Source organism: Rattus norvegicus, chromosome 2, assembly GCF_036323735.1.
Source record: "Rattus norvegicus strain BN/NHsdMcwi chromosome 2, GRCr8, whole genome shotgun sequence".
Lineage (NCBI taxonomy): Eukaryota > Metazoa > Chordata > Mammalia > Rodentia > Muridae > Rattus > Rattus norvegicus.
In genome coordinates, this window is record NC_086020.1 from 217,782,654 (window position 1) to 217,809,851 (window position 27,198).

Below are 27,198 nucleotides of genomic sequence, written 5' to 3' on the forward strand. Positions count from 1 at the left end.
CATGGCCCAGGGACAAAACAAAACAAAACAAAGAAACAAAATCCTTTCTCCCTCCTTACTTTTCTTCTTTCCCCTGGGTCCCGGAAGTCCCACCTTTACACTTTGCCCAAAAATTAGCTTCCACTTCTTTCTTGCCCAAATCAAGAACCAATTAGGGAAGCAGCACCTCCCCCTCCAGAGGCGTGTGTTGCCTGTGACTTCTTTCTGTGACATCTAGACACCAAACTTGTTCTCTCTCCACACTGCTTTTCTTGCATGTGTGTCAATGTCCTGGTTTTTACTTTTTGCATAGACACAAGCCAGACTGGATTAGAGCGCACACTGCTGACCTTGTTTTAATTACCTTTTAAAACATTCTATCTACAACTGTAGTCGCTTTCAAAGGTCTGGGAATGAGGACTTCAGGATATGAAATTTGGAATGCAGCAGCTCTGCCAATAATGGTTGGCATTATAAAAATCACTACGATAAGTGTAGTGGCTCATGCCTGTCATCCTAGTGTTCAGGAGGCTGGGGCAGGAGGATTGCTGGATGTTCATGGTCAGCCAGAAATTCATGGTCATCCTGTTCTACATAGCCACTTCAGGCCAGCCATAGAAACAAAAATTAAAAAAAAAGAGTAAATCTGTAATTATTTTTATCTCTAAGGCTAAAACTATATAAAAGTTATTGTCTGTAGAGGTCTTGTCCTTACTCGTTTTCCTTCCTTTATAAATATGTAATTTAACATATTTCAGCTTTTACATTTCTGGGTGTCACGTGGTTAGCGTCTATTTGCATATCCTTACCTCGCTAATGAAATTATAAACCTTGTAAGCATATGTCTTCCATATGCTTCACATGAAACACTTTCTTGTTTAAGATGTTAATAAGTGCATTTCCAAATTTTGGTGTAATCTTTCTGTTTACTTGTATATTGTTAAGTAGCTAAGAATTAGGACTTGTTCAAGGCTCGAAGGATTTCTAGACATACTGTTTTAGGTAGTGTAGACGTCTCTTTGGCAATCCAGAGACACCCTTTGATGGTGGCCTCTCCATGCAACGCATCCACTTCACGAACACACTGCTTTTCTCCCAGCGCGCATGTGCATGCACATACATGTGTACACACACATTATTTTTTCAAGAACTCCAGGAGAGTGCAACAGAGGTTGACAGATATGAGCTTGTAGTTTTCAAAATATGGATCTGAGGACATCCTGGACTTCTCTCATCGGATGTGTAAGGTCAAGTGTATTTTTCAATAAAGCTAAGACCCTATTTCCCTTTTGGAAACCAGCCAGTAACAGTTGTATGTATGTGTTGTGTCATGAATTCAAAAGAAATAGTCAGGAGCTTTCCTGAGGTTTGAATGTCTCAAGGCAGTGGCTCAACCTGTTTTTGTATTTCTATACTTCATTTGATAGGGGTCGTAAACTTGATTTCCATATTTCATGCTGCACCTGAGCTTAAAACAACAATTAAAGCCCTTATTAATCGTTATTTTAAGAGCCAATTAAGTTATGTCCTGTGTATACATGTAAGGTCTGATGTAAAATGGATTCTCTCTTTTCATCATTATTTCGTTTTCCTGAGAAAATGTAGTGTATTTACATATTTGTACATTTGAAAAATATGCTAAGGCAGAACTGAGGAAGATATGCAGTTTTCTCAATGTTGATACTGTTGGAGGAACAACACTCTCATAGGGATTTGGACTGGCAATGTATAGAGAGCATTTGACCACACGGGAGCCACTTTGCTCCCAGGGGTAAACAACAGTGACCTTGTGAGCACTGGTAACATTTGGATTCCTGCCTCCAGATGCTCATCCTGTACAGGTTTACTCATATCGAGTGATTCCAGGTGTAATGGATATCCAAAATCCTAACACACGAGAAGCTGAGTGAGGCAGGAGGATCATGAGCTTTAAGTCGGCCTGGAGTACCAAGTGAGAATGTGCCTCAAACCTACTAAAACCCCACAAATACTAAGCTAAGTTCAGTGCTTTTTACTTGAGGTTGAGACCTGGGGTGTTGCTGTTCTGTGCTAGCCCTACCATGCCCAACCTTCCACTTTGGAATCCTGCCACATTCTGTAACTCAAACACTAAGCCAATATAAACATATGGACGAGTGCATTGGGTGGCTTTCACCTGAATGCAGCATCACATGATCACTGCTTTTAAAAGGAATCAGAGCACAAGTAACAACAAGAGCTTGTCACCTTTACGCTGCTGATTATGACTTGCTAGTTTTGGCTTTCTTGTAATTTATTTTTATTATTTATTTTTTAACAGATCATCAGAAACTGGAAAGGGAAGCTAGAATCTGCCGTCTCTTGAAGCACCCCAATATTGGTGAGGAAATATTTTCAGATATCTTAAATGATATATGTTATGTGTACTGTATGAACCTACAGTAAAAATGCTCATTTCAGTAACCAGTATGTTTACAACTGGTAACAAATAGGTTCTAGTCTCTCATCACGCTTGCATTCTATCCAGAAGTTTTCATGTGTACATATTTATTAAGTCATCCTTTTTTTGATACAATTTGTGAAGCAAGAGTGAAAATTTTTAGAAATTTCAAGTAATTATCTTAACCTTTTCCGGTGTGTAGAAATGAATATAGTAATGAAATAAATGTTGCATGCTTCCTGTGGTGCTAAAGATTGACTGCCCGTTAGCCAATGAGCAAGCTGAGTATAATTTAGAAATTAAAATTAGGCGATTTCTGATTGTCTTTTTACTTGCTTCATTGTAACTACACGTTTTGGAGTCTCATATATTAGCTATTGGTTTTCTTCTGGATGCCTCTGAAATAAAGATGATCATCTTTTTGACTAGTTGGAAGAGGAGTTGTAAAAGTGAAAATGAAACAAGCACGCGGTTTTGAAATTTGTAGCTTTAGTTTTTCAAGGAGTAGCAATTTTGTATAGACAGTGTAAAAATATATTTATCATCACGTGAAACTTGAATGAAATTTGAAAGAAAAGAAAAAAATAACCAATGTTTGGTAATGTTGGGAATTGCAGTGTGTGTGTGTGTGTGTGTGTGTGTGTGTGTGTGTGTGTAATTAAGAGTTGTGGGCTGCTGTTGGTCCAGGATGGAGAGAAGAGCTCTGCTTTTATCCACTCCCTTACTCTCACTTCTTACTCCATCCCGCTGAGGGACTGCGATGCACACAGACGGGTGGGGGCCACATTGTTCAGAATGGAGATGAGAAGAAGCTGGTCATGTGGCCTGGTCATGTGACCTGGTCATGTGGCCTGGTCATGTGGCCTGCTGGGGCTAGCAGATGGTTATAGTAAGCAAGAGGTGGAATGGGGCGGAGGAATGAGGGAGGGGAAACAGACAGGCAGACCATAGGAAGAGGGGGAGAACTCCAAGGTGAATTTACCCACTGAATTCCGAGAACACTTGTTTTCTAAGTGGAGGAGATCGCGGTGGGTGATTGAGTTTTTGCTTTACTCAAGTTATGGTCCCTAAATTACCTTATCTGACTCTGTTGTATTTCCTTCTGTGAGAAGCAGGATTTACAAAGGGCACTAGCAGCTAGCACAGGCAGTAGTCAGTAGCCAGCAAACAAGAGATGACTCAAACATTAAAGGGGCATCATGGTGGCACAGGCCTTTAATCCCAGCACTCAGGAGAGTCAGAGGCAAATTTCTCTGCATTCCAAGTCAGCAACACAGTCAGACATGTCTCCAAACAGCAAATGGATGGATGGAAGGATGGATGGATGGATGGATAGATGGGTGAGTGGCTAGAAGGATGGATGGATAGATGGGTGGATGATGGATGGATGGGTGGATGATGGATGGATGGATGGATGGATAGATGGGTGGGTGGATGATGGATGGATGGATGGATGGATAGATGGGTGGGTGGATGGGTGGGTGGATGGATGGATGGATGGATGGATGGGTGAGTGGATGGAAGGATTGATGGATGAGTGGATGGATGGATGGACAGATGGACGGATGGAGAGTATGAAAGAGAGCCTGAACCACCTGGAGAGAGCAGCCAGGCAGCCTGGGAGCAGAGCTTCCTGCTGCTGATTCACTGGGTCCCTAGGCTGCACAGGGTCTGGAAGGCCCTGGATTGCCCTGCAGCTCCTAATGTCTTCTGAGATTCTTTACCTCTATTTTACTACTTGCTCCTTTTTACTGACTAATTTATTTTATCATTTAAATCCTCTTATATTTTAAAACTTCAAACACACAGACACTATTTTTAACAGTTGTTCCCCCCGTGAAGATTTTTCATTTTTCACTTCCTCAGGAAATCAGTGCATGGTCTGAACTTCACTCTGTAGGCAGGAAGGCCCAGAACTCATCTGTTGCCTCTCGTATTAGAACTAAAGGCATCACCACCAGAGAGTCAAGTCTTGAGAGCTTATAACAATTAAAAGTATTGTGTTTTTTTCTGTAAAGGGGAACATTTTCAACTGACCTGCAGTGACAATTTATGAAATGACATTTTTTTCCAGTGCTTTTTTTGGAAACCATATTTTTAATTATAAAAGTAATATGTATGCCTGAGAATGATTTTAGAAAAAAGATTATGGTAAGAAACCAGAGGAAGCAGTCTCTAACCTTTGTTTTATATGTTTGAGACGTTTTATAACAAATCTTATGCATGGCTAACTTTGACCATTCTCCTGTGCACATTTTTTTAATCACTTTACCCATTGTGTTAGAATTGTGCCACTCAACACAGTGACTGGAGGCTAGTGAGCTTGGGCTAGCAGTGAACTAGGCTGTCACAAAGGTGAAGAAGGGGTTGTCATTAGCAATGATGTCTTTGCATTTGAGCGTATAAACAATAATGTCATAACGATTCCTTCTCTTCTTGTAATTGATGTAGGGTAATTGGGTATGTGGAGATTGATCAGGTCCTGTTAAAACAAACAAAACAAAAAAGGAGTTAGATGCTAGTTAGAGAGGAAGATAGATTTTACTCAGAACTAGTGCATTATGAGAAAGAACTGAGCTTCATGGCCAATCACATTCTAACATATAGGATGACTGACAGGATTCTGTAGCCACAGACTGTCCGAGGAAGGTCATGTGCAGGGTTCAAGGCAGGGACTGTTTGTAAAAGAAGATTCTAGGGTTGGATTAAGGGAATGTGTTTGTCACTGTGGTAAAACAACGTGGCTTGTAAAATATGACCGTGGAGGTCATGTTTAAATTAGCATGAAAACAAATGGACGATCCTGAGAATGCACAGGAAGAGAGCAGTTCAGGCTGGAGGGAACTTCCCTTTTCAGGAAGAGTGAAGAGCGCTTCCAGACAGGAAAGGAATGACAGAGCAGGACAGGTAGGAAGGTCTCTGGCTCATAGAGCTGCATACATACACTGGGTTAGGGAGCTTGGCTCTCCTTCTAAGTGCAATGGGAGGCCAGTAGAAAGATTTTAGTCTAATTGGCTCTCCTTTCTGTATGGAACGCACATTATAGCCAAGTGCAGTGCATAGAGGAAGAGATAATAGTGTTTGGGGCATCACAATTTTAGCACCTGAACAACAGGTCGTAGATTATGTTCTATACAATAAGGTTCTTTTGTTCATAGCATACCTCTGATCATGTAGGATAGGCATTGACTGGACAGGCATAGCAAGGCCCACCTGTAACCCTTGGGAGATTGAGGCAGGAGGGCCAGAAGTTCAAGTCTACTTCAGCTACAAAGTGAGTTTGGTGCCCTCATTAGACACCATCTCAGTGTAATAGCGCAAAATAGGTAAAGTACTGAAAAAAAGAAGAGCTGTTTCGGAAGGATGTTATGCCTGCACGAGTTTGACGTTTCAACAACAGTGCATGAGTTTCTACCTGCTGACAAGTATTGACTTCATGTAGAGATGCTATGCTTTCTACAAAGATGTCTTCCTAGGGCTGCGCTAAGTGCACTTACGATCTGCATAATATTTTTTCTTGCTGAACTATGTAAGCCTTGATGCTTCTTTAAGAATCATCTAAGTCCAACTTAGATTCTGCCAATAGAGACCGGAGGTTTCAGTAGTGAAGTAGCATGTGAACGCCACACCGTTCGATCTTCCAATCGATGCTGGTGTCCTCTCCCGCCTCTGCAGTGTGAGGGTCCCACCCCAAACTGATCCTGCGTTCTCCATCTTCCTGGTCTTTGCAATGTACCGTTCCTCGAGTTCCCATAGGACGATATTACCGCCTTTTTTCTTTATCTTTTTGCTGTTGTAACTGATCACTTTTTTTTACCTGTAAATTCCATTTTCCATTCTACTCTGCCAGCATCTGCAGGGGAGCATTGAGACACTGTGACTGTCACACTGGAATGTTACTGTCATTACTCAATGAATGAATAAATAACCAATCAAGTGACACAGAGAGAGCAAACAGAGTTGCAAATCCTGATTGGTCTGTAAGAAAACGAACAAACAGGATAAAACCTAAAACCCCCAGGAGTCCTTTTCTTTTCCTTTTTTTTTTTTTTGGATGATGAGAATTCAGCATCCCAAAGTGTAACACTTTACAGTTTTTCCACATGACTTCCTCATTTATTATTGATTATACTAATAGTCACATTTTATTTACACAGAGGGAATGATTTTTACTACTTAGCTACTGTCTCTAGCATCTTCTGGCAGGAGAAAAGATCACATTATTTAGTATAAACAGCAAAGCGTTCTTGTTTTATGCTTAGCTTTTATTTGATTAAATCTCACTTTTCATCTTGATTATTTGGTGTGAAGGCTAAATTGTTTCCTATAATATATTACTGTCTGAGTAATTGATTATCTTTTTCCAACAAATGTGAAAAACAGACTTTCTCCTCACAAAGAAATGTTTTCCAAACTTCTTTTTATTTGCTCAGTTGCTCTGCCCACCCCAACCTTCCCATCTCCTTCCCTCCCTCCTTCTCCTCTCTTCTTGCTCCTTCCTCCCTAGTTTCTTCTATCCCTCTTTGTTCGCTGCTCCCTCTCTTCCTCCCTCTCTTCTTTGTCTACACAGCCGGTGTCACACCAGTGTTATGCCTTTTATAGTTCTTGACTGAAAGTGAAATTCATCCTTGTTTTTATGCAGTCCATTTACTGCAAAGGCAATCTGAATATAAACGTCATGTATTCAACGACATTCTAAAGTCTTTAAATTGGTAATCTATTCATCTGAATAGGAAGTTACTTGTTTCTTTGTAGATAAAGATTCTTTTCTTTTGTAATTTTGTAAAAAGACAGCTCTATCGAATTACATTAGAAATGGTTGGAGTTAGCCAGGCATGGTAGCCGTTAACTGTAACCCAGCACTTGGGAGGCTGACAAAGGATGATTGTGCATTTGAGGCCAGCCTAGGCTACATAACAAGACATAGCACCACCACCACCACCACCACCACCACCACCACCACCACCACCACCACCACCACCAACGCCACCCGCCCCCCAAAAAACCCCAAAACAGAAAACAACAGAGACACTTGATTTATTTGTGAAGTCATCGAGAAAAAATGTCCTATATTACAAAGCAACAATGTGGCTTAGACTCAGTGAGTAGTGACTTCTATCAGTATCCAGTATTTACTGAGTCATTTCTCCCTGCTCTGATGTGTTTATCCTAAAAGTCAAGCTGGAATCCCATCACAGAGAACCAGAAACATGGATAGTCACTTGACCTGAGTGAGAATTCTGTTAAACTGAGATTTGGAAGGAAAATAAATCCAGATGGTTTTGTTTGGAAACCATTCCCATTGAGTTCGGTTGGTTTGGTCCTTTGACAGTCTGACCTCCAGACCTGCCTAGAATCTCAGCCCTACTGCTTGCTGTGGTGACAGGGACATGCCACTATGCCCAGCAGCAGTGTTTTCTCCAGGGCAACCCCCAATACGCACACACATATGCACACATTCACATTTGCTTTGTCTGGCTTTGAATTACGTATGATTCAACCTCCATGCCCGTTCACCACCGAGGTAAAAGAGCTCCTGACAAGAGCCTGGGAACTAGTAGTACAACTTATTCATATTAATATTATCATGCCCCTGCCCACCAACTCTTTCTGTATTATTGACAGCTAATAGAGACTTACCCATCACAAGCCGTAGCATTAAGATTCGAAAATGGCCTTAATGGCAATAAATAGTGTGGTGGTAGAATTCCAATGAGCTTGGTCACTAGAATTAGTAAAATGGTGTTACTGGGAACTGGTCTAAGAGGAATCTGTTTGTATGTTCATAATTCTTGCAGGAAACACATGTAATTTATCGCCTCCCCAGTCCCATCCCCCATTTATTGACAGGAATAGGAAGGAAAGCCCACAGAGATTGCTGTCTAACATATCATGGGTGTCGGGTTGGAATCCACACCTCTACTCTGGCATCACAACGCAGTTTTCCCACACTCTGTGTTGCAGCCTGAGTCAGTCACCCCATCTTCAAGATGTACAGAAAAGAACCTTAAGATTTTATGAACATTCTTAGACCAGTTCTCTTTCCTAGAGAAATTACTAGTTTGGGTCTTTATCTTCAGACCCTTTCACCAGAGGGGAAGCATTAGCATTGGATAATTTAAAAACGAACGATGACACAGATTCTATAGAACCAAGTACGTTTCCGTGACAAGGATTAGTATTTTGGTGACAAACTTGCCCTGTCATTTAGGTGACCACACTTGACCTGCAAAATATTCTGTATTTTACATGTTATGAGAGACAGTCTTTTGTTTTCTCCTCTTTGATGAGGAAAACTGGACCAAATACTGATCAGAAAGAAGTAAACACTAAGAAAAGAGTAAATAATAGCAACTGATGCGATATTATATAATATTTATTTACAAAACTAATTACAAAACACTGTGGTTTTACATTGTGAGGGAGAAGTCAGGATGGAGTTGCTGTGTGACCCTGAATAGTATGTCACAGCTGTTGACATCACGTACCACGCTAGCACATGAGCATCTTTAAACTACCCAAAGGACTCAGAAGAATAGCGATTAATTAATTTAAAGGTATTTTAAAATTTTAAATCCTTTTACAAAGTCTTGCCATGTGCCCAGACTGCCTAGAACTGTTTGCGAAGCTCATGTTGTCTTGGGCCACCCATCTTCTGAGTGCTTGGATTACAGGTGTGTGCCACCATGGCCCCGCCCATCTTAGAGTGTTGGGATGATTTCTGAAAATGCACTTTAGCATATGACAATAGCACTTGTTTTTGGACATTTTTCTAGATGTCGTTTATTATGGTAGAAAAGTTGCTGTACAGTATCTCTATACATTTATTACTAGTACATTTAAATATGGGCTTTTATTTTCTTAGAAATAGTTTGTAGGTAAACACTTTTTCCTCTGAATTTGATTCATAGAGCATCGTGGAACAAAATCAGATTCAAGTTGAATTAGCTTACAATGAACTGATAAGTCTTAATATTTTACATAAAGTTACATTTAGCACTTAGCTTAAAGACCAAAGGCCAGCACTGAAGGAAATAGAAATATTCAGAGAAATGACTTCAGTTCCTCTCTTGACGCATTCTTTCATCTGTTTCGCTTAAGCAGTAATTTAAATTTATTTCCCATGAATAGACAAAAAAAATTATTTGGTAAGAGTTTGCTTATACTAATCACATTTAAGAACTTCTATAATTCATTTTTCCAACTTTAGACTTTTAGGAATGAACTAAATATTTTAAAAATAATGAATAGATATCTGGGAAACCTGGGAAGTTGGAAGGTTCCTAAGCATATCATTTTGAAGTGTTTGTATTTCATCTATGATTCTGCGAAAGCCAACGGACCATTTGTTGTTGTTTTCACGGTTATCTTTCCATTCTATAAGTATTGCTTTGTAAGCACATCCATAATTACTATCTTTGCCGAATCAGTGTTTTGCTTATTTACATGCATTTGTGTTTTATAAAAAAAAAACCCAACAGCCCAATTTTTATCATATCTATTTTTCTGTGCCTTGGACTTTGTGAAGCAACATTGTATTTTGATTAGTTCTGAATATGTTTTTAAATGCTCCTAAAAAATACAATTTATCCTACTCATTATTTTGTTTATAATTTATTAGATTCCATTAAATGAGTTTTACATACACATTTGATTTTGGAATTAGAGAAAAGTATGTTTGCATGAGTAATGGTAAAAATGCAGCAAAAGGTGAATGAATAAAACTACATTAACAGTTTAGAAGTTTGTCAACTGTTTCAGTGAACAGGGTAGGTTTGACTAAGTTCAGTAGCCAAGTCACTAACTTAGAGTTAAAGAGTTGAAAGACCATGCAGATGACCAAGGCATGGTCCTTGATCCCAAGCAGAGAGCCCATAGTTACTTATGCAGCCACAGTAGAGTATAGTTACATTGTATAATGAAGCTATTAACTAGGTGCCACTGAGGCAGGAAATACAGACTAAGAATATTAAAATTACAAGCTCTGAAAGTCCTTATCCTTCCTGAAGACAGAGAACTGAAACTATTGTCCTCTAGGCTATGGAGATTGACTGGAAGTAATAGTGGAGAATTTCAGCCTCCAAAGGGAAGGGATTTGATCTTTAATCTCTAGGCATTAGAGAATTTACTAAAGATTTAGAGAGTATCAATTTCTCAGAAAAATGCATTGGTAGTAAAAGGCAAAGGTGCTTGGGATCAGGGGAAAATGGTGTAGAAAGAGCATTTGAAAAGCCTTTGGAGTTTATTCTAGATGTGGGGACATGTTGGGTCCCGAATCATAGCATAACAGCAAGGATGACAAAGGCAAAATTAGCAGAGATGCTGCTCTATCGTTATAGGGTAACTTCAGGAGGGCCTGGGCAATAGTTACACTGTGACAAATGGGAAGGGAGATTTCCCTGTAGTTTCTAATTGGGGAAGTTAGAGAGCTGCTCAGCCCTCCATCTGTCTAGTAGAGAACAAAGGAGAGAAACAAAGTTGCGAGGTAGAAGAAAGTTTGGTAAGTGAAGAATTGAATTTTTATTCCCTTTTTAGTGGACCATAGAAACACACACACACACACACACACACACACACACACACACACGCCTGTTCAAACTTCTGATCTGTGACCTCTCGGCATTATCTGTGAGCTTTCGCCTTTTGTACTCTCCTCTTCAGAATAGAAGTGGGTGGAGACAGGTATGATTGTCCCTCCTGGGCCAAGACTGTAAGCGAGATTCTCAGTAGAGATAACGCATGCAGAAACAGAACTTTCCAGTTGTGGCTTAGTGTATTCTAACCTATTCCACGCCTTTGCTATTGTCCATCCCGAATCGGCTCAGCTGTTTAAATTTGTGTGTGCATTTGCGTTTTACTTCTATGATGTAAAAGTGCAGGGAAATGTAGGGTATGAATATGTTCTGAGCCCATTACATACAGCAGATAGTGAACGTGGGCGAGCCTACCACCATTATAGTCTAATTAGGTTATAGGAAGGACTGTGGACAGACGGGAGAACTGGTTAACAAACAGTTTTATAAAGAGCAGTAACAATTCGATTCTTAGATTTTTTTTTCCATTCTGGATATGCTTAAAGTCAACTTTATATATAAAATAGCTAGTTTAATTTTTTAGATAAATTTGTTTTTCAGCCTTCAGGGACTTTGGCCCCTCTACTCTCTCCTTTTTCTCTGAAACATTTGACAAACCAGGGAAGTAATTTTTTAGTATAACGACTGGGAGTACCCTGATGGCATCTTTGGGGCACGCTGTGGGGCATCCTTCACTGCAAAGGGCAGTGTATCATGATCGTGATCATTAACTACGAGGTCCAAGGCTGTGAGACCTGGACTTCAAAAGGCTTGAAACCATAAGAGCAGAGCAACACGTAGCCAGTCTTATTCACCCATACTCACTCGTCTTCCTTACATGCACGAAGAATCAGTCAGTAAAGCACCTTCAGTAAAAGGCACACCCTGTGAGGAGAGTGAACTAGTTTGTAGTTTACATGCACAGCATAGAAACTGCCAGGGAAGCAGACGCAGTCCAGTGTTGCAAAACACTTTTATTCTACAACCATAAACCTAATTCCGATCATCACACACCAAATGGTAGCAACGCTTATTTAAATAAAGTTAAAACAGTTCAAACATTGACCCAATTTTAACATGCCTTCTCGATTAATCTGCGCCAGTGCCATGTTGCTGTGATATGTAACCCAGCAGAGACGCTACCACAGGAAAGAAGAAAAACAAGACGATAATGCCAACCTCTATGGTGATTTATATAAATATCACTTTTTCTGAGACAGCACATAGGCCGGGTGTTTGAACGCAGATGTTTGCTTTTCTTTTGGTGAGATTTTATTTTCTTAGGAGCGATGTGACAGTGTTCAGTTTAATTTAAAAATTGGCCGTGGCTTCTGAAAGTTTAACTGCTTCCTCTCTTTGCTCAGAAATGTACCTGTGGCTTTTGACCGCACTCAGGACAGCCAGAGACCAGGGAGGCCAGCCCGGTGAATTGCTGCCCTTTCTCCTTACCCTTCCGGTCCTCCCATCTTCTGGTTCTCCTCTGGAATTCTTCTCCAGTCACTGGGAGAACTTGTGTTTCTTTAGCTTTAACTGAGTGGGGCAGCGAGGCAGTGCCCATCACTCTTCCTATGCACGCTGCAGGCCTCTGCTAAACCCACCCTGATGGGGAAGAATGACGGCTGCACCCACTAGTTCAACTCGAAGTGGCACCTTGCCTCCTAGCCTAGCAGAGCATCCCTCACTAAATTCCTTGCTTTTTCTGTGTTGTACGTACCATGATATTATACAGTTATTTCTTGACTGCCTCCCTCCCCGTAGCATGTAAACCTCAGGATTCGCCCTTAGACTGACATTTGAAACAGCCCCTGTGTAGAGTCATGACATAGGCCTATTTATTTTTCTTAAGCTCAAGTTTAGATACTCAGAAAGGTAAGAAAAGCCCTATTATTACAATTCAGAAAGCCACTTAAACTTTGACTAATGACATGGCCTGTTTTATGCAATCACAAGAAAGCCTTCTGGTTCTCTTCTGGCTAAATGGAATGCCAGGGGCCTAAGGCCGAGCCACACCTCATGGAAGATTGCAGCCCATGAAGAAAGGTGTGGACTCTCTCTGGTCCGGCCGTGGAGAGGTTTGGGGGGCAGGGCAGCATACCTCCTTATACTCCCTTATACCTACCCTTCATAAGCAGCCTCTCAACATATACCCATATATTCCAAGGTGCTGGCTTCTAGATCCTGTACGTTTTGTGCTTCTTGCTGTTTCCCACACTCTAGAGTGAGCTTCGAGTCCTCTTGTCAGGAGAGTAAATGTTCTCTTTTATCTGATGGGCTACTCCAGCTGCTGGCTGCTTCCTCATCCTCCAGGGGAGTGATTAAATGATACATCAGAAAGCATAACCATGAATTAAAGTTATGATTTGTTTTTTTCTTTTTCCCTCCCCAGACTGTCCTTGAACTCAGGCCTCCAGACCGTTAGGATTATAGACCATGCCACCATGCTTGGATGAACATTTCTTAAACACTTAGCACTTAATAGACTGACATGTTATTTAAAGCCAAAACCTGCTCTCCAGATGAAATCGCAAAACCAGTCACTGAGGAAAGAGGATTGGCTACCTCGCACTGCTGTTATCACTGGCTTGCCCTGGCGCCTCGTGTGATTCCTTTCAAGGACTTAGGAGTCTGCTGGGAAGGGGATCATTAAGTTTTCCCAGGAAGCACACATATAATAAATAGTCAGGCCTTGGGTGGCTGGGCTTTCTTTCCACTTTCACTTTCTTGATGGTCATTGCTCAAAAGCAATCACACCATTTCCTGAAGGAAGGCAAGAGCGATGGCATTTTAGCAGAATTATTGATAGTCACTGAAAGCTGAATTTAATTTCTATATGTCATAAAACATTATTCGTCAGGGGTTCGAAGAGATGGCGCCGCAGTGAGGAAGCCTTACCGTTCTTGCAGAGAACCTGAGTTGAGTTCACAAGAAGCGGGACACACAATGACCTGTAGAACTAAGACCCTCTTCTGGCTCCATGGGCACTTACATGCATGTGGAACATATAAACTTTAGAAGCCATATACACATATTTATAAAAAGAAATAAATCCTTAGAAATATGATTTTTGATTAATTTCATGCAATTGAAAAAGGCAAGACTATTGTCAGGTCTCATTATGGGCTCCACAAACAGGTAGTGGAGTGAGTTTGGCTAATCTGTGCTTGAGAGTCTAGAAGACAATTCTGCATGGGTTACTGGGATCTGGGCTCTGAACTGAATTCTGGAGTCTCTCTCGACTCAGGGAAACAGCTCTGTAACTGCTGGCCACCTCACATATTCTGAGAATCTAAACTAATGACTCCGTGGATAACCTCTCTGGATTTATAATTTGAGATTCTTCTTACTCTGGAAGACAGGTCCAGTTTGTACATTAGTTCTGCTCCAGATTCTATGTCTCAAATGCCCTGAAAGGCTTTTCCTCAATTGCTCAGTTTTATTTGAGTCTCCTGGTTGGTTTTCCCTCACCTGTGCTCCCAGTTACCTGCACGCTAGACTTTCTGTCCCAGGATTCCTGTGGATGTCTGTCTCCCATCTCATAATGCCCCAGTTACCGCCTCCGGGTCACCGGCTTTGGAGTTTGATTTATAACCTAAGCCAAACTACTCCAGGCTTTCCTTGGTTTTTGTTGTAGTTCCTTGTAAGACAGCATCTCACTTCTCACTATGTGGCTCTACCTGCCCTACAACCTGCTGTGTGGACCAGGGTTTGGAACTTATAGGGATCAGTTACATCGTCCACGTGTGGGGACTAAATGCTTATGCCACCATGCCCAGTCTTCTGTTCTTGGTTCACATAATCGGGCTATTCGTTTCAGATGATCGTCAAGTTTATACAGACGTGGTGTCACTAGAATAATCTTGACTCTGCTTCCTTCTCGTATTTTAAGCTTCTGGCCTGTGTCTTTCTAAGGCCAACTTCGTCATCCTTTGAAAGATTCACTTCCATCTCAGCCTAGAAACTGGGGAGACACATTTGCTTATTTATGTATTTTCCCTGATTGTGTTGATGATGTCTTGTTTTCTTTTTGGCTCTATCCTTTCCCACCTTTGCCCAAATCCCTTGAGTTCTCCAGTTGTCCCTCTAGTGGAACTGTTTTAGAGTGGCCCTCACTGAGAGATTTCCTCCTTATGTAATAGAAACCCATTCTGACAGCAGTGGATATAAGCCACAGTGAAATACCCTGGCATCATAAAAGCTTTTTCTAGTAGAGAAGAAAATATATCCATCTTCATTTGCAAATTTCTTATGAGGCAATTCCTATTATCCTTTGAACCTTCTTTTTTTTATTATTTATGAAGCTGACTTTAATCAGTTTAAAAACTCATTGCAGTTTAATCACGATGTTTAGTATAATGGCAGAGAGAAGGAGTACACAGCCAGAAGGATAGAAAGATAGAAATGCAGAAAGACAGACAGCTCTGAGCATGCCTGCCCTTACCCGGTATACACATTACCCTAAGGAAGGAAATAGTCACATCACACCAAGGCCTGATCCAGACCCAGCAGGCCATCAAGACAGTCAGTGGCAGGAGAGGCTGCTGGGGTCACTGGAAAGCATGAGAGCCTCTAAGTCGCATGCTCGCTCTGGCTTAGGCACGGATAGGAACAGTGGGAGCCTCCAGAAAGGGAACGGTTTGCTTTGTGCAGACAGTGCTGCAGAGGTCCCTGGCTTCACAGGCTGTCACCACTCCGGTCCCTTTCCTACTGCTAGTGATTGATACTGCTGTCTCGGCTCAGGCTGGAAGTGGACTTCTGAGGCTCTGGGCAATTTATTCTATGCACTGTCGGGCTGGGCTCCTGGGCATCCATGCACGACTGCACAAACAGCTCTGTGGACGGCCTGGTTCCATGACAGATCCTCTGACCCTGTTCTTTTGTCCTCTGCCCTTATTGGACTTTTTCTGCCTTGTTTGTCTCATCCTCCAGGACAGATTTCCTCTCTTCCTGTTGAAATGTCACATATCTCACTACTAATTGGGATGAATATAAACGGAAGAGACGTGGTACAACTGATCTTCCATAATGTTTCCTAGTTTTTTTTTCCTGGATTTCCATAGTTCTTTGATTGCTTAACTCCTCGTCCTTGGGTTGTACAGCATCCAGAGGCCAACCCCCCATTTCTCTAAAAGAAATCTGTCTTAGGTTATTTATAATTTTGTTGAGGTGTTTTTGTTTCCTTGTTCTTAATTTTAAAGTGTAGTGTATCACTTTTATTCCATAGCCCAAGTCTAGGGTTTATTTTGCAAACCAAAAACTTTAGCAGTCACTTAGAGTAGTTAATGGTTTATCACAGTGAGGATTATGTAATGATTTTAATAAGTGGCAACAGCTTTATCGATTTTATTTAATTCAGTATTCTAATTATTAGATATTTTGATAGTAGTTTATTTTTATAGATAACCTTGTCATAATTACGCAGAATGTCACACTTCCAGTTCTTTATTCTGTTTGGAAGAAGAAAGCTTGAGGAATGACACGTAGATTTTTAGACAGTAATAACCTGAAATTTACTGATTCTGAACATTTGGTATAATTATCTTACTAACTTCCAGACTACTCATTACGTCTCAGGAGACTGAATCTCCATTTTTTTTTTTTTAACTTTTGTTTTAAAACTCAGTTCACTGTTGGTAACTGATCTCTTGTGCCTATATAAATCGGTACTTTGTGAGTCTCAGGGACGTTAATTAAATTTGGTTGAGCTTGCTTAGTTTACAGAGGGTGGAACCAAGATTCAAATACATTTGTTTGATTCCGAAGTTCACATTGCGGTCTGACAAACCTTCCTTGGTTTGCTTCCTCATCTGCACAAAGCCCCTTGGCCCTCTGTGACAGCGTTCATTTGCATAAAATACTAAAATATGGTGCCAGCCATGTCAGGAGCTGCAGTCCTGTGAAGGAAGCTAGGGCTGTTCACGGGAGCCGTAAGGAAGTGCCTACCCTAGGTTTATGGAGAAGAGAGGGTTGAGTCAGCTGGGAAATATTTTCTAGAGGCTTGACTATCACTAAGGATGAGAAAAAGCAACAGTATCTCCCCTAAATCAAAACTATGCCTGTGGCCATTACCAGAGAATGATCATGTTTGCATTAAACAGATTGCTGACCAGTTTTTGAACAGGACTTTCTGGTCCTGTAGCCTATCACAGCCTTTCCTGTCTAAAATGTCTGTGTTCAGCTCAGGCCCCCACTCTGCTGTTGGTGAGTGAAAAGCTCTGGGTGACTCCCTCTCCTCCTGGCTACCCAGTCCACTGGGGCCTTCTTGGTTCTAGTCTTCCTCAGTCCCTCTAGATTTGATAAGTGAGTTACCTCCTCAGGCTTTGGTATGATACTAGGGGTTTTAGGCTTACACCTTTGTCTTCTTGTTCCTAGTCTCTGTCATGGATTCTCCTTCCTCTGTGTCCAAGAGCTTCTCATGAATGTCCTGGCTTTCCTTACTCCACCTTTCATTTTGACATTTTCCTCTAAGTAGGTTCCTTGTTGCCTACTAGAATTTTCATATGGATTTGTATTGATACCTTCTTAATTATATTTATACTGGAAATGGTAGGGGTTTGCACCCTTACCAGACCTGCTCCTGGGCTTCTGTCAGCCTGTGAAGTTCCTGTCTTTCCTTAGATATTTACCTAGACTGCAGAATCCTTGTGTCCTTCTGCTCACCTCTTTTTCCTTGATGATTTAGATAACCAAATTGCTCTGGCTCTAACTTCCTCAAGTTATAAATGGTCTCTTCTCCTCGGTACACACTCCACAGTCCTGCTGCACTAAGCCTTTTTTAGAATTCCCCTTGGCTAGTGAGTGAGGAATTCTCAACTGCAAATTCAGTACCACTTTCCTTCCTAATACCTTTTCTTAGCGAGGTCCTTAGTTCCTCAAGCTAAAATCCTGACATTGGAAATTCTAACACTTTAAGTTTCTAAAATTGTTCTCTATGTTTTCAAAACACATACACTCATCTTCAGACCATTCGATTTCTTATTTTCTCGGTATTTCTCGAGTTTTTTTCCCCGCTTGTACTTTTTGGGTAGCTAATACACTTTCCCCCTCTTCTCCTTCTGTCTAATTAACTTATATTCATTCATTCTTTCTCTCCCCCTCCCTCTCCCAATCCAGGCACTTGACCCTGGTTTTAGAGCCTTTGGGGCATGCTATTCCCATGGGATACACTGCATCCCACAGCCTATGGCCTCCTTTCTCTTTCAGCCTCCTCTCTGATGTCAGCCCCAGTCTTTCGTGGCATTCCTAATCGGGTGGGTTGTTCAGAGCTGAGAAGGAGCTTCCTTTCCTTATTTGTCCAGAGGCCTTGTGTGGGTCAGGGATGGCTTAGGTACCATGTTATCTTCTGTTCACACACGAGATTGCCCTAGAATTTAGCTCCTTGACCCGAGGGACTTTATTCAAGCTTTATCTTTAGAAACAGACTATCACACAAGTTGCTCTTAAAACTGTGGTATAAAAAAATATTCTTACCAATCATCTGAATCCCTAAGTATAGCTTCAAATTTTATATTTTGTGTTTTCATTTTTTTTTCCCTCAGTGTCACTAAGAAGTCTGGGGACAGCGAAGAAAATAGATTAAGTGTCACCTTTTAAGTCACTCTGGAAGCTCTGCCAACATTTCCCCAACATCTTACCCATAACACAGCTTTGCATCCTTGGAATCTCTCTGTATTTATCTAAGTTTTATTTTTCTAGTGAATGCGGCTAGTAAAGGAACGAATTTGGAGGATATTTGGGTAGTACTTTCTTTAGAGTTTCCTGTAAAAATCAGCATAGGAACAAAGCCTTAAGGGGTATAAGGGCCATAGCTTCTTGCCAAGCTGGAGAAATTCTTTTACTCTTTCCTAAACCTCACTTTGCAAATCCTCCCTTTGTCATGAACTAGCCATTGGGTCCTGCCTCTAATTCAAAGCTGTTGTTTTGAAAGTGCTGTTGGCAGAAAGAAGAGCACATCCTGTATCTTGTAAATACCCAACCTTCTCTTTTGGAAGTTACCCTCTGTGAGAGTCACACCTCAGAAAAGACAACACAGGGCTTCCTGCCTGGTTCTCTTTATTCACTTGTTCCCCTTGTCCTAGAACCCCTAACTCATACCCCTCTCACACACTGTGGTTCTCTCACGACTTCCCCCACCACCCTTCCAACCCCTGGTGGCAGCCTGTGACTTTTGTTGCTCTAAGCAGAACTTTTTCTGGTTCTCCTCAAGATCCATCTTTTCCAGGCATCCCTTTTCTCAAGTGAACTTGTGTTTTCATATCACTTAGACCAATGTTCATAATCACGGCGCGTTGTTTACAGTCTGAGGACTTGGAAATTTGGCCTTATCTACTGAGGCAGACACGGGTGCTGCACATAAGGGATTCCACAGAAGGGAGTGCACACAACAGTTCTTCTGCTGACTTAAAAGGAGAAGTGGAGGGAGGGGAGGGGAGGGGAGGGGATGGGAAGGGAAGGAGAAAAGAGGAGAGGATCAATGCTAGACGGGTGGTAGGGAAGGGAGGGCAGAGGGTCCTCTGTGTGTGATATAGTGGACAAGGACAGGACTATTAATCCTTTTGTTTTTGCTCCACTAACCAGTTCTGAGGGCTTGAATTCTGTGTCGAGATTTGCATATTTATCACAGCTTCCAAAGCATCGGGCTCTGGTTTGCCTAGGTAGCCTGTCATAGCCCACTCAGTAAGGGCTTAGGAACCAACCGACCTAGAGACCAAAACCAAGCTCTCTTTTTTATGGTTTTATAATTTTTGTGAAAGGGGATTCAGGTGGTTTCTTCCTTCGTGAGTATTTGGTTGGCAGCCCAGTCCACGCCATGGTAAATCTCAAGATGACGGATTTCAGTCTCCGGAAGGGCTGGATTGTTGTGTGCTGCCTGCTGGAGTTGTTGGTTCTGTGCCCAAACTGAAACAAAAGAATGCATTTAAGCTTCCCTCAGTGAGGACTTGTGAAACCAAACACAAATGAAACCACGGGAAGAGAGATAAGGGCCTGCAAGTTTATCAAACTAGCTAATGGTACTTTAAATAACTCCCCTGTGGTCTCTTGCGCCTGCCCTCCCCTTCTCCCCGCAACTGGCCTTGTTATCTTTTTTATTTTATTTTTTAAGACAGGGTCTCTCTGTGTAGTCCAGGTCAACCTCTTAATCACAAAGATCCATCTGCCTAGGCCTCCCAAGTGCTGAGAAGAAAGGTGCTCATCCTGTTGCTTGATGCTTGATATATTATCTTGTTGTTGCTTCTGGTATTTTGTAAAATGAAGTATTAGGGCATGCTCTATTTTGGATATAGACCTATTTACCGAAATATAGAGAGAGCATGGTGGATTTAAAGCTTGAGTCAAAAGCAACCTCATTCTTTAATCCACTCATCAACCAGTTTTTAAAACTCTGTCTTCCAGACACCTTCACCACAATAGTGAACAAAAGGGCAAATTAACACATGAGGAAGCCAGCCCTTGGTTCTGTTGCTATTATGAGCTATATTCTAAGAAGGAGTGGAAGAAGCTTTGCAAGCCTTGAAGGACAGGCAATATGGAGCCCGGAGGACCTGGATGAGGGTAGACACACCCCGGCCAGACAGCACTATGTGGAGCAAAGAGACCAGAAGTCTTAGTAATGTTACCAGAAAGGGAAAAGGAGCGCTACACTCTGTAAGAGGACCTTTCCTTCTTTAGGAGATAGCATTCAGAGTAAATATTGGCTTGACCCTGCACATAGGTTGAAGACCTGTCTCTGATGTGAAGGTATTTGGGGCTGAGACCTATGGGTCTTAGGAGGGTGATTGAATGATGTGTCGGTAGGGTGGACTATTCTGATGATGAAAGAACTTAGTGAGAAGAGACCAGAGTGCCTTTTCTTTGGTCTGAGGTTACAAGAACCAGCAGCAGCCTTCCAGAAAGGACGCCTTTCCTTTAAGACCTGGACTTCTGAGCTTCAGGCACTGAGGACTAAGTGTGTGCTGTTTAAACCACCCAGGCTCTTTTCTCCAGCAGCCAAAACTGATTTATACAGCTGGGGAGGCTTTGGATAGCGTGAGGGGAGAAGGGAGCTGCTCTGGTTTCTTGGTTGAGCTTCCTTTGACTGAGAAGGGCCAAAGCAGAGGCTGGAAAACTCCTCAGAAGGCAGCTGCTGTAATCAGCGAGTCAGGCTGAAGCAGCAGCAGTGGAGATGGCCCTGGCCTCAGACGCAGGGTGTGTTTTGAAGGTAGAGGTGAATACACGGGTACAGTGACCAGGACTTGTCCCGGGGAAGTCAGGGAGAAGGTCTGGGAAACTAGACGAGTGGACTTTCCCCAGGGCACGTGGTGAAGGGCAGAGAAGAGGATGAGCTGCTGGTCCATTAATCTCTAAACATTGTCAGATCTCCAGGTTGAGACACCAGAGATACTGGATACGAGGATGAGGTTCAGGGGAGGGCAGAGCTGGAAATGTGGAAGCAGACGTTGAAAATGTGCAAAGAGAAGTGCTATTTAAAATATTGAACTAATGGTGCGCTCTGAGTGTGAATCAAACAGGGCAAATGCCAGAGGCACGGCAGGACAGGTCTCTGTAGGCATGGTGCTGGTCCCGCACGCTGGCGTTGGCTGCGAATTCTGTTCTTACCTTGGCTACTCTCAGTGCTTACAGGGAGATTACAAATATAGGGTCGAAACCAAAAATTTGAGTTCCTCACTAAATCCAAAGGCATTTGACTTTTCTCCACTTTCTGATTATACACTGTTTTTTTTTTTTTTTTTTTTTTTTTTTTTAGGAAGAGTTTAAATATGGCGTATTATCATAATTTTGAAGCCAAGGCCCATTTTGAAATTGCTGACTTTCAAGTACTTCATCACTTTGAGTCCTGGCCCTTCCATTTTCTACCCGGTTTTACAGAAATGAGATTTTTTTTTCCTTCCCTAGCTCTGAAAACCATGTCTGTACAGCCACTCTACGTCACTTTGTCAGGATTCCTAACATACGTGAAGGATTTACCAAGGCGCCTACCATCTATGAATAACCTCCTACCTCAATCATGTGCTTTTAGAGTTTCAACTGTTATTCAACTTGCATTTTAATAGTAAATATTCCAGTTATCTTAACAGTGTTGATGCCGATGCCAGAGCTGAGGTTATGTTTCAGTGGCTCTGTGGTAAAGCACTTGCCCAGCGTACATGAGGTCCTGGGTTCATCCTAGCAGTACAGAAATTAAAACAAATAACAAGACAAACAAAAAACCCCAAAGTTTGTCTTACACCAACCAACATCATCTATGTTGGATTCAGATTCCAGTTGATGTGTGTTCAGACAGAAATGTTTAGGCTTAAACTTACATTTCTTAAAAGTCATATGGATTAATCCAGCACAAAGTGTTTTCTCCTGCCATGTGGCATATCGGTTATATGATTTTATCATTTGTTCATAACACTTTCTCCAGCGGATTGCCACCTCTCCCTTCTTTTGACGTGCTCCTACAAAGCGAAGACTCCATCTCTTCCTTCTGATTTTCTAAAACACAGAATTTGTGCTCTTGTGTAAGGGTGATTGCAAGAGAATAAATAACTACTAAGTAAAAATTATAAGCAAATGTGTATACTGGGGCAAGGAGAGCCTTGGCCTCCCAGGCTTCGGAAGACCTGGCAGTCTGAGGAATTGATGCTTCTTGTTCTAGACAGAATGGAGGAGGCCTCAGGTGCTTGCTTCACAGATAAGTACGACTGTAAATTCTAGGAGGTTTTATTCAAGGCTGTTCTTTTTCCTATTTATTTCCCTTGTAACTAGAAAGTTTCCCAGCACACAATAAATAGTCTGGACATCCATTGACCTGATAAATGGAAACAAAGCACCGTGGCTCTAATCAAACAACAGCGCCTATAGATTTTTACAGGGAACAAATACCACGAGAGCAGCTCATTTCTGGTGAATGTGCTCTTGATTGATTTACAAATGACATCCCTTGAAGCTATGACAGACACTATTGGGTTTGGGGTCCTGTCACATCCAACATAGCTCTTCATGTTCCCTCCTTGTTAAAATTATGGATTTTACTTACCAGCTCTGCGCCATATCAAAGGGATGCAGAAGAAACTGTGCTCCCCGGCGTTCAGTGAATCAATACTAATCGTCCACCTCTCACATTTCTGTAAAAGTTCTTTCCCAGAAGTCCCCGTCAGTGTTTATGAATACTGACCTTAATCTGCCAGACAAGCTTGAATGAAATTATCAGGAGGTAGAAGTGGATGAAGCCCTGAGTCAGATGTTGTTCTGAAAGGCATACAATAAAATGTGGGCAACCACAAGGATCAAAGATGGAAAGAAAATCTGAAAACATGAAACCTTTTTTTTTTTTAAATGAAACTATAAAGAGCTGAAGAATGACTGTCAATGTTCTTTCTAACTTTATTAGTGGAGTTGGGGCTATTCTTTCTATTTGTGCATCCCCCTTATTTTAAAAAGTGAATGAAAGGGGACTGGAGAGATGGCTCTTCCAGAAGAGATGGGTCACATTCACTGTACCCCTATGATGGCTCACAACCTTCTGTAACTCCAGTTCCAAGGCACCCAATGCCTGCTTGTTTCTTCTCCTAAAATATTTAAAATTACATTTCTCTCTCTCTCTCTCTCTCTCTCTCTCTCTCTCTCTCTCTCTCTCTCTCTCTCTGTGTGTGTGTGTGTGTGTGTGTGTGTGTGTGTGCATGCGTGCATTTGCACCTATGTATGCCTGAATCTTAGTATAAAGGTCAGAAGAAAACTTAAGTTCAGGAGTTCATTCTCTCTTATCATTTGGGTCATGGAATCAAGTTCAGATGGTCAGGGTTGAAGATAAGCACCTTTACCCACTGTTCTGGCTAGGTAGTTTGCTTGTTTGTTTGTTTATTTGTTTGTTTATTTTGGCTTGACAGAAGCTAGAGCCATTTGAGGAGAGGATCCCCATTTGACAAAAATGCTTCCTTCAAATTTTCTATAGGCAAGTCTGGAGGGCATCTTCTTGATTACTGATTGAGGTGGGTGGGCCAAACCCACTGTGAGTAGTACCACCTCTGGGCTGGAGAAGAAAGTGGGGAGCAAGCCATGGGAGCAAAACCATGGGAGCAAGTCATGGGAGCTAGTCAGCAAGCAGCATCCCACTGTGGTCCTGCTTCAGTGCCTGCCTTTGGTGTTTTCTGTAACCTCCTGCAGGGATAGGCTAGAAAGTGTAATCTGAAATAAACAGTTTACTCCCAAGTTTCTTTTGGTTGGTGTTTTGCTCCAGCATTAGAATTAGAGAACAAACTAAAACACCTACTGAGTCATCTCTCCAGCCCCTCACATATTTTAAAGTAATTTTCCCAGTCATTCTTTTAAACTTTTGTTATACTGCATTTTGAACCTAGTAGCAAGTAATACAGACACACAGACACACACACACACACACACACACACACACACACAGACACACACAGAGACACACACACATACACACACACACACACACACACACACACACACACACACACACACACACACCACCACCACCACCACCAGCACCACCACTGCCGCCGCCAATGTTGAGTGTTTTATGGTATTCTTGAATTTTTCTTATTTTAAAAACTGCCTGAGCAGGGACTTTCTATTACGTTCATCTGCCCAAGTACAGCAAGGAGGGCAGACATACTAAGTACTTTGCCTGCCAGTACTCTCCACACCATCAAGCTGGGGTCACAGGTCAGGCTTTCTGCTGTCAGAGGCGCACACACTTCTGCACTCTGGCTTTCAGTGACAGCTGGGGAAATCGGGGATTGTTTTGTTTGTCTTATTAGAATGACAATTACAGTAATGGCCAAATATACTGTGACATTAATTCCCCTTGGAAGTGTAATTTGATTATGTTTGGCTAACCTAATGAATGTGTGGTACCTCTGGACGCTGGTTTTAATTGATTTACAAATGACGTTACTTGGAGCCATGGCTGCTGTATTTGACTTGGTGCTCAATGTTGTACTCTGTGTTACTGATGTTGGCCTCCAAGCATCACCAATTTTTCTTAGTTTGTTTTTGTTCTTGTTTTCTATCATATACTTTAAAAATAACCTTCTGAAGACAGCCAAGTAATTGTGGTACCTATACTGAAGATACCTTTCTGTGTAACTTTCCAAAAAAATTATTTAAACTCTGTTGGAGAAAAAAAAAGATGATCGCTATTATGCTGTAAATGTACTCCTGTGACACAGAGCTCCAGACAGAGGCCAGAAACAGGCCTGCTGTTACACTCTTAACTCTAAAGAATACTGTTTGAATTACCTAAGTAGACATGTATTTGCAAGCCCACCACGGAGGGGTCCATTTCTTCTATATATTTTTCTTCAAAGAAACCAGTAAAATTGAACTCTAAAGAACCTTTGTTCTCAGCATTGTTGTAGAGAAGCTGCTGTCAGCCAAGATTCGCGTCTCCTCACTCAGTGTTGAACTTGCCAACTACTTTTCAGAATCTCTTGATAAGCACCGACAAGTCCAACGTCCACACTTTAACACGGTCCTCTGTGCTCAACTCATCTCTCAGATGCTGTAGCTCCAAGGAAAAACAAAGCAGCATGTACCCAGCAAATTTTTGATTTTGGGATAACTCTAGGACATTAAACTTATTCTCATGTATTTAGGTTGATGGAAATGAGTAGACATATTCCGGAAGGTTGTTATGTTATAGATGGCCTACAAAATCCCAAGCTAACAAATTCTTAGAGGTGAGAGAATGTTAGCCACTGGTCAATATATTGGCAGCAGTAGTTCTGGATACTGTTTAAAATCATCAAATGGCCAGCACCGTAACAGAGGTAGAGGGCATGTGTGAGTGCATACATACACCTATATGCACACGCATACCCCAAATGTACAATCAATGATATAGTTCCATGCTTTTTCAACACAGCCATTCTTTGTTGATAAATAATACTCGTGATAGGATATGGGAAACTTCATTTTATTTTTTTTAACTAAGCCAATAAATATACTATAGTTTTTAAAATAACAACTTAAGCTGGAGGTAGCCAAGTGCTTGCTTAACAATCATGATGGTGCAAATTTAATCCCTTGAACCCAAAGTTGGGTATGGAGGCATTCACTATTGGGGAAGCTAAGCCAGAAGGATCCCTTGGAATCACTGACCAGTAGCCTAGCCAGGGAGGCCTGTGTCCCAGTGAGAGAACCAGTCAATAAGATAAATGGTTCATGAAGAGTGACAACTGAGGTTGAGCTCTGCTGCCAGAACCCATTTTGCTCCTTGTGCAAAACACAGACCTGTGCACACATATATCCTTCCAGCCACTAAGACACTCTCATGGTCACACATATACACACTAAATAAAATCCCTGTTCTAAAATAAAAAAGAAAGATAGAAAAAAGAATACATCAACTTGCTCCTTGCTTTAAATTAATAACTCTTCTAGACTAGATGGGTTGTAATTATTTAGTAAGGTTCATGCCAAATTTTATTTGATAAGACATGATTTATAAAAAGAAAATATGTGTGTGTGTATGATATGATACACGAGGTACGAGTGTGGTAGGTAATTACCATGTCTATTTATTCTGAGTAGGCTTTCTAAATTTATCAAAGTCAAGCATTTCAACTCCAGATCTGTTATCTTAGATAGTAGCAATCAGTTTCCCTGTGTTAGGCATATCTTCAGACTGAAGTCCTATCTAATCTGACTAACAGTTGCCCTACACAGTCTGAGGCTTAGTTCCTGCTGGGGAAGGTTTTGCATAGATTGTCTTTCCTGTCCATGAGTGTGATGGTGCAAAGCAGGTTTGAGACATCAAAGCTCCAAGCTCTCCATCTAGATTTCCCGATGGCTTTTGTTCTGGTGAATCTGATAGTGGGGTCATCAGTGGTGTTAATGGTGGTGGTCCTGTGATAGCTCTCTTTTTATAGCTTTTCCTGGACCCATATTGACCTGGCTCTATGATGCAGAAAGATATTTTATATTAATTTAGGAAATGTTAGACTAGTTGGATTTATATCAAAACTTTGCCTTCACTATAGTCATATGGAGACCCAGTTAAGCTAATGTCTAAGTTATTTTCTCTAAAACTATATGTTGTTAATTCTAAGTAGAATGAATTAATGACAAATTAAAAATTTGCAATGGATAATGCATGTCTGCAGTTTCTTATTGATAGAATCGTAAAATGTCTGTTTCTCAGGATTGTTTAAAAACCTTCTATTCCCACTTTGTCTTCACTCTTCTTCCAGATAAAGAATAGATAGAACATTTCATGGA

The 27,198-nt window shown here is 41.4% G+C and overlaps 1 protein-coding gene across 28 annotated transcripts in view; it reads left to right on the forward strand.

The window, feature by feature from the left end:
* The window catches only part of Camk2d (calcium/calmodulin-dependent protein kinase II delta), a 263,575-nt gene that overhangs the window by 84,330 nt on the left and 152,047 nt on the right, over positions 1–27,198 (forward strand). For all 28 annotated transcript variants that reach the window (XM_006233285.5, XM_017590604.3, XM_017590613.3 and 25 more), the window contains 1 exon segment: positions 2,279–2,338. In XM_006233285.5, coding sequence (XP_006233347.2) covers positions 2,279–2,338 — 60 coding nt within the window.